General features: G+C 35.6%; 1 protein-coding gene across 1 annotated transcript; it reads right to left on the reverse strand.

The window, feature by feature from the left end:
• Positions 1 to 1,002: 1,002 nt before the first annotated feature.
• On the reverse strand, positions 1,003 to 7,522 carry LOC134566176 (keratin, type I cytoskeletal 19-like). Its single transcript, XM_063425880.1, has 8 exons — positions 7,034 to 7,522; positions 6,594 to 6,676; positions 4,998 to 5,154; positions 4,453 to 4,614; positions 4,015 to 4,140; positions 3,008 to 3,228; positions 1,974 to 1,999; positions 1,003 to 1,481 (listed from the first exon to the last, which is right to left on the reverse strand). Exons 1-8 carry the CDS (start codon positions 7,520 to 7,522, stop codon positions 1,456 to 1,458), a joined length of 1,290 nt encoding a protein of 429 aa, XP_063281950.1. The 3' UTR covers positions 1,003 to 1,455.
• Between the last annotated feature and the right edge of the window lie 767 nt (positions 7,523 to 8,289).

Raw genomic sequence — 8,289 nt, forward strand, 5'->3', positions numbered from 1 at the left:
ACTCTGTCTATAGTATAGGTATCTTTGTAATGTGTCCTGGTTTGTGTATTTCTGAGTATCTCTTTATTAAATGCAGCTCTGTTTATTATATGGTGACTACCATTAGAGCTTGGCTACATCAAGTTAAGCTGTTTGAGCCTAGCAGGACATGATGTGGTGGTTACAAAGTGTGGAGGCAGTTTTCGAGGGTTGAATCTAGACTCTTCTATCCTAAAGCTTCAGGATCTGCCACTGATTTAACCACTGAAGAAAGTAGATTTCATAATACAAAATGCAAATATACCAACAGTTTGCAGAAGATTGAGAAAAGTATTTATTTAGCAAGAATGGATACAGTTACAATAAAGTTATAATGACAATACAGTCCAAAGGTTCCAACAACAATTAAATCCCAACAATGAATAGGGTTTACTAAAAATATGCAGCAGGTATAATGTGTTAGAATTTAAAGGGACACTATAGTCACCTGAATAAATTTAGCTTAATGAAGCAGTTTTGGTGTATAGAACATGCCCCTACAGCCTCACTGCTCAATCCTCTGCCATTTAGAAGTTAAATCCCTTTTGTTTATAAACCATAGTCACACCTCCCTGCATGTGACTTGCACAGCCTTCCATAAACACTTCCTGTAAAGAGAGCCCTATTTAGGCTTTCTTTATTGCAAGTTCTGTTTAATTAAGATTTTCTTATCCTCTGCTATGCTAATAGCTTGCTAGACCCTGCAAAAGCCTCCTGTATGTGATTAAAGTTCAATTTAGAGATTGAGATACAATTATTTAAGGTAAATTACATCTGTTTGAAAGTGAAACCAGTTTTTTTTTTCATGCAGGCTCTGTCAATCATAGCCAGGGGAGGTGTGGCTAGGGCTGCATAAACAGAAACAAAGTGATTTAACTCCTAAATGACAGTGAATTGAGCAGTGAAATTGCAGGGGAATGATCTATACGCTAAAACTGCTTTATTTAGCTAGAGTAATTTAGGTGACTATAGTGTTCCTTTAATCAAATAGCTATAAAACATTTTCAGCATTGAGAAACAGTTATGATTCTCCATATGATCCTCCAAATTTTTGGTGACTACTGTACTATATACGGCAAAACTATAAAACCATAATTTGGTAAGAAACACCTCTACTTGATTAAACTGCACAAGGTTAAAGTAAACAATGTATTGATGTACAAGACGCAGATGAGTTCTGTTTTTATGAAAAATATGACACAAATAGTGTCCAATAATTGAGAACAATATCAGATTTGCTTGTACACACAGCTAATGTATCTTGTATTGGATTTTCACTTCCATTAAGCGTTTTATAAAACAAAATAAAATTAGGAAAAGACAATACAGAAAACAACAGTAACATAGCAGATGGCGTTATAACATTCCACTTCATTTTATTTCTTCTAGAGAGGTATCACAAGCTTTGTACATTGATGGTTTTGAGAAGGACACAGTCTATTTCTTGCACTTGTGATCGGATGCTAGAACAAAGTAGACACAAAGGGACAAATTAATATATTTTTTTTATAATAATTTCCATTCACATCCAACAAACATCATATTACGTTGATTTCATAACAACTCTGATTAGTTAAAAAAAATTTAAAAAATGCCCTGAATTTCTCATGATTTTATGGGTCTATATGAAATCATCATGGGTTTTTGACAAATGTTAAGCTTCTAATGGATATGTGTTATCCAACTAATTAAGTTAATGTTATACAAATATATGCAATAGTTTCTATTTTGATTGAATTGTTTTGAAATATTGCATATATGATAAGTGCAGATGAAATGCTTACAGTTCATGCAACTCTTAAGTGAATACTAGTTCGTTATTATTAAGTTAATTAGAAATTACAAATACAAGCGCAATTTATTTTCTGACTTTGACAGATTCATAGCTAGGCATTTTACTTGCAATTGTATTCTTTTTGGCCTACTAGAGACCATTCATAATGAATGTTACTCACCTCCTGAATTTCTATGATCTGCAATGCTGCAAATAAAATTAAATATATTTAAAAGAAATGTAAAAACAATCTACCAAAAACAAACATTGACGTGAATTGGACATAATTAAATTTAATAGCAACTCGCAAATAATCTTCTTCAGTGCATCCTACTCCTCTTATTTTTTGGGACTACCAATTAAATAGTTATTGAGTAAACATTACTACCTAATATATTCTCAATAATAATACATTAGGTAGTAACCAAATCTTTATAGAAAAGGGGTTTCCAGGAAGTAGATCCAATGTTATTCCAGAAGTACCACTCCGGCGATTCGTTGACGACATTGCAGCTAGTAAAGCAATATAGAGCTTGTGGTCCTGCAATAGCTGTGGGCCTACCTTTTGGCCACCCCTGCTCTTGTACCTTAAACCCTCATAGCTCTCCTTACTCATCTGTTTTGTAACCCATAACCCATTATCTCTGCTTCCTTTACAACTTTACCACCTCCTTCCTGGACTTTTCCCAGTCCCACTTCTTCTTAGCCCCCAATATAAGAAAACCTCTATCATTTTAGCCAAAAAAGGCACCTCATTAATAATTGTGTCTATCCCAAAAGTCAACCTATGCACAAGTGCCTCTGAAACTCTATTTTAAAATGTATTTCTGACACCAAATGATCTCCCCCCCCATTGTCAGTTAATCTCATCTAACCTCATTTATATCACCCTTTTATTACCTGTTCCACACCAGTGAACATATTGTTATGATAGTTAATGGTACTAATAATATTCTGTTATATATCTTATTCTATAAGCTATTCCATTTCAACCCAGTTCTGCTTACTGGAAACTCTATAGACAACATGTAAAGTACCATGGAAATTCTTGCTATGCATGAAAATGAAGATATATATTAATAGTCAAGCTTTGTTTATCTTTTTTAGGATGTTTATGAGGCTTTTTAATCATGATTGCACTTACACCAGGAGTGTCCATTTTTGTCTTGACTGAACACTGAATAATGAAATATGGTAAAAAGGTGTAATACGCACTGAATGTTATGTCCATCCAGCAGATGTCTGTAGGTGTTGATTTCCATCTCTAGATGAGTCTTCTGGTCCATGAGAACTTGGTATTCGCGGTTCTGTTGTTCTAGGTCAGATCGGATCTGTGCCAACTGAGCCTCAATGTTATCAATCATGCATTGTAACTGGGAAAGCTGTGAACCAAATGTTGCCTCCGTCTCTGATAAGGTGCCCTCCAGAGCAGATTTCTGCCAATAATGGAACAGCAATATTGAATAACTAAATTAGTAATTTTCTTTTCATATCATGTGGGAATTAGTGAAGGACCCTCCGATATTGGGTCCTACTTTAACACAATGTGGCCTTATAAAATGTACAAATATATTTTAATGTGTGCGCTGTTCCTTAATCTGTGTTATGTATATATTTTGGTCACTACGGAAGCACCATTCCTGTAAAATGCATTTTTCGGGTGTGCCCCCAATTCCCTTTTGTCTTTACTATGTAAGTTTGGAATCCAGACCAGATTCCTTTTGGGTTGAGAACCTCATCCTGCCCTCCAGTTTCAGTGTTCCCTTCGGAGGTGATCACAGAAATTTATAAATTTGAAGAGGTTTTGGATAGTAATGTCACGTCAATTATAATTTTCCTAGAACAGATATATGATATGCATTGTGAATATGTACATCAAAGCACTATCACTTTAATTCTTTAGTTTTAAAACTGCATTTTTTTTATTGCATTTATCCCACTTTTTTATATTGTATAGATTCACAATGCTCTTACAACAGATAATTAAAATACACTTTAGCTTATTTAGCACTAGCACAATGTAAATTGTCTACCATGTTGGAATTAGTGTAGGGCCCACTAATATTGGGTTACTGTGAAATAGTGGTGGGCTTAACACAATATGACCATACTGTGGAACTGAATCCCCATATTTGTTTGCTAACTTGGTGATTTTAAGTAGCCTTGTAAAATATAAAAATGTATTTTAATGTCTGTTCTGTTCCCCTATCTGTAGGACATACCATACTTAGCTGGCTCTGCAATTCGATCTCCAGAGTCTGTAAAGATCGCTTTGAATCAATGATATCATTATTAACTGACTGTAACTGCACGGCTCCTAAAGACATCTCACGGTCCAGTTCTGCGCTCTGCAGGGGGAATAATGCAGGCAACATACATATACATTATTCATGTTAATGTGAACATATAATACCATTCTTATTTATATCTAATCTGGTATAAGATCAACAGATGCAGGTATCATTAAATCCGTTTAAGAGAATTTTCTACAGTGGTGAAATATGGTAAACATTTACACATTTTTAGGATCAATAAGTGGAATAATCTCTACATTATTGGAATTAAAAATATATATATATATATGGATGTATGTTGACAATTTGATATGGGTCTATATTTGCTGTCAGCTAGTGGTCCCATGATTTTATGGTTAGACTTACCCTTTCCAAGAAAATGCCCTCGACTTCCCTGAGGTTCCTCTCCATCATGTTTTCATATTCTTCTCTGAGCTCAGATAAAGCTCTGTTTAGGTCAACAGATGGAGCAGCATTCATTTCTACATTGACTCTGGTTCCAAGCTGAGCACGCAGCCCATTCACTTCCTTCGAGAAAAACAAAGGATTAGGGTCAGAAGTGAAAAAAGAAGGAAAATCTGAAAGTCATTCATAAAGAACATTTGTGAAACAAAATTTAAAATATGGGTCAATCACCAGAACATTAGTTTGAATAACATGGTAATTTCTCAACGTTTAGATAATAATACGTAATAAAGCACATTTGTGTAAAACAACCTTGATTAAAAGTCACTTTTCAAAGTATTTTCTATAACAACAATGTTAGAGCTGTACAAGGTGGCATCTCAGTATATGCCTTCAGTTGTCTTATTGAACTAAAGTGTGTATATTCTAAATATATCTTTGTTCTGAATTTAGTATTTTGATAAATTATATGTAAAAGAAAAAAAATCCACATTTCTCCATTTTACCCCTGAATGGTTGTTCCTCATCTGGAAAAGTTCTTGCTGGAGACATTGGACTTCTCCGGATAAGGTTTGCACTTCATTGTTAATTTGTTGTAAGACTCTTCTCAATGAACCAGTATCTCCATCCACATTGTTCCTTGTGTTTATCTCCATCTCACACCTAAATTGATAATAATAATAAATGAGCACACTATATTATATAATTTAGTCTGTATAACATTTCACTGTAACATTGGTTAAAACTAGTTTTTCCTGTATGGATTACCATGCCAAAAATGCAGCTTTCTGATAATTATGGCAATGACGTGAGCAGTTAGTAAAGGGTTGTGTAAGGGTATTTACAACATATTGTACTATGATTACACGGCATGCAACAACGAGCACTCCATATCATATTATTAAAAAATTAATGAAATATACATAACAATTAGCGTTGCACCACTGTTCACTCTAACCATGATCGAAAGTAAATTTTTTGAAAGGAAGATCAGAAAAAAAACAACTGGTGGCAACTATGGTAATGCCGGTAGACAAGGATTGTTTGAGTTAAAGATATTTATCTCTTAGTGTTCTTTACTATAATTACACGGTATGCCACAATATAGATTGATTTATAAATATTATACATAGTCAGTACTATCTTCCATAATATGGGCAATATTTTCAATACTGGACATTTAATAAAAACAAAAAGATGCGACAATCACAAAAGCAAATTCTCCAACAAAGTTATGGATTGTAACAATTAAAACTACACCAGGTAAACCACTGTATGGTATTCAAACAAATACCACAAAAACCTTAAAGGATGACTATAGTGCCAGGAAAACAAACTCGTTTTCCTGGCACTATAGTGTTAATAGGTTCCCCCCCCCCCCCCCACCCTCATGGCCCCCCTCTCGCCGGGCTGAAGTGGGAGGAAGGGGTTAAAATCGTACCTTTCTCCAGTGCCGCGCTCCCTCGGCGCTGGGGACTCTCCTTCTCCTTACGACGTCATTGGCCGTGCGCATTCAGTCAGTCCATAGGAAAGGATTACTCAATGCTTTCCTATGGACTCTGGCATCTTCTCACTGTGAAAATCACAGTGAGAAGCGCGGAAGCGCCTCTAGCGGCTGTCAATGAGGCTGGATTAACCCATCTGTAAACATAGCAGTTTCTCTGAAACTGCTATGTTTACAGCAGGCAGGGTTAACCCTAGATGGACCTGGTACCCAGACCACGTCATTAAGCTGAAATGGTCTGGGTGCCTATAGTGGTCCTTTAAGATTTACAACAACAGAGCTCATATGAAAATTTACAGTTACAGCACTAACTTTGTTTAATTACTTTGCTAAAGCAATTACTTGGTGCTGGTAGACCTCTATTGACTCAAGAGGTACTGAGAAACAGTGTATAATCATCCTTAAACCATCGCAGTTAGAGAAGTCTTACAGAAATTAAGTTATGTATAATTGTAGGCAAAGTCTTCTACTGTAATTTGTTTGTAAGATATGTGGATAAAAACACAAAGCCACCAATAGAATATATACAAAGCTACAGATGAAGGAACTGAAGTCTTCATATATGTTATTTTCTAACCTTCAAAGTTCATAGACTAACCTGCTTCTGAAGTCATCTGCCTCTTGTTGAGCACTATCTATCTGTAGGACAATCCTTGCACTGTTGATTGTGGATGAAGCAATCTGGTTAAAAAAGAAGACATTGTTATATTTTCCATTCTACAGATCTTCAGAGTCTGAAATGCTAAAAACTTAATTATAAACAGATAACACTACGTATATAATGTATATACAGACATGTAATAAGTTGTCTGCAATAATTTATTGAAATTGTTTTAGTTTTTTCAGAACCTTTTGACTAGATTCTCTTAGAAGTCTAAGGGTCTGCTTGCAGAATGGCAATTCCTCAACTAAAGACTTTTGGCAGTAAGCAGAGTGAACCCTTTTTGGTTCATGCTTGTTAAATTAAACTAATTATTAAAATTAAATTCATATACATATATTGGATTAGGTAAACATGTCATACATGTCTTGTTTTACCTGGTTCTGGAGCTCCTGGATAGTCCTGAGGTACTCACTGGAGTCAGGAAGTGAGCTTGGGGCATTGTTTGCATACCATTCACATATCTTTCTTTCCAGCTCGGCATTCTCCTGCTCCAGCGAATGGACCTTGTCTAAATAGGAGGCAAGACGCTCATTCAGAGCCCTCATTGTATCTTTCTCATTAATACGAAGTAGGTTATGAGAGTGGCTGCTAGAACTCTTGTGATGACTTGTACGTTTACCATGACCACTTCCACCTCCATGTGCAAAACCGGCAGATGAACTGATAGATAGTTTTGAGTTTCCTCCAAGGTGGCTGGATGATTTATAGGAACCACCAGTATTAGAGCAGCTGAAGCTCTTATGGTGAAGTGTATTGGAGCTTCCATGATGAAGTGAAGAGATGCTACCAGAGGAACAATGGCCTCTAGAGCTGTGACCTACCATGAGGGATCCAGAAGAAGAGTAGCTGCCTTGGTCCTTCATGCCGATCTTTGAACTTTGTTTAGTTATAAGAAGAATGGAAAATGTTTCTTCTTAAGCAAGTAAACTGCAAGTGTCTGTTAGACTGTGACTTTCTTATATATGAAGCAAGTTAAATAGAAGAAGGTTAATTTTATGGACATTTTATAGGCATCATATTGCTTTATATAATGTTTTGTGTCTGACTTAAATGTGCTTCAAAAATAATTAATTTGTGGAGTAATGAGAATGCTTAAAGGTGGTGAATACAGTTATTAATGTTATAATTTATATTAAAAATGTAGATCAAAGGTATAAATCACCACACCCTTGGGAGTTCAATCTGATCCCATAGAGTTTGGCTGCCGATAGCTGATGTACGATGCAGTCAGAGAATATTTTATATACAGACTTGAATTAAGTGGAAAAAAGGAAAGATGTAGCAGTGTAAATGGATAAAATTACCACTGACATATATCGTGAGTTTAGCCTAAATATAAGGTGTATAATATATGGTCCAAGGAGTGCCAGGGCCACCGCGTAAAGTAGACCTGAAGAGGGCCAACCAGCATAAGTAATTTATAGAATGATTAATTGGAGGGAATGGGTGGCGATCATATCACTGGAGTGCGACTGATCTATGAACCCACACTCTGTTTAAGAAGACCATGATCCCGCCCACAAATACAGGTCTTACATTTGACCATCCACTATGGTTCTCTTGATAGACATCATCATGATGCCATCCATTGCATTTCTTTGTTCACTATGTTGAAATGCAATAACTGCTT

Source organism: Pelobates fuscus, chromosome 6, assembly GCF_036172605.1.
Source record: "Pelobates fuscus isolate aPelFus1 chromosome 6, aPelFus1.pri, whole genome shotgun sequence".
Taxonomy (NCBI): Eukaryota; Metazoa; Chordata; class Amphibia; order Anura; family Pelobatidae; genus Pelobates; species Pelobates fuscus.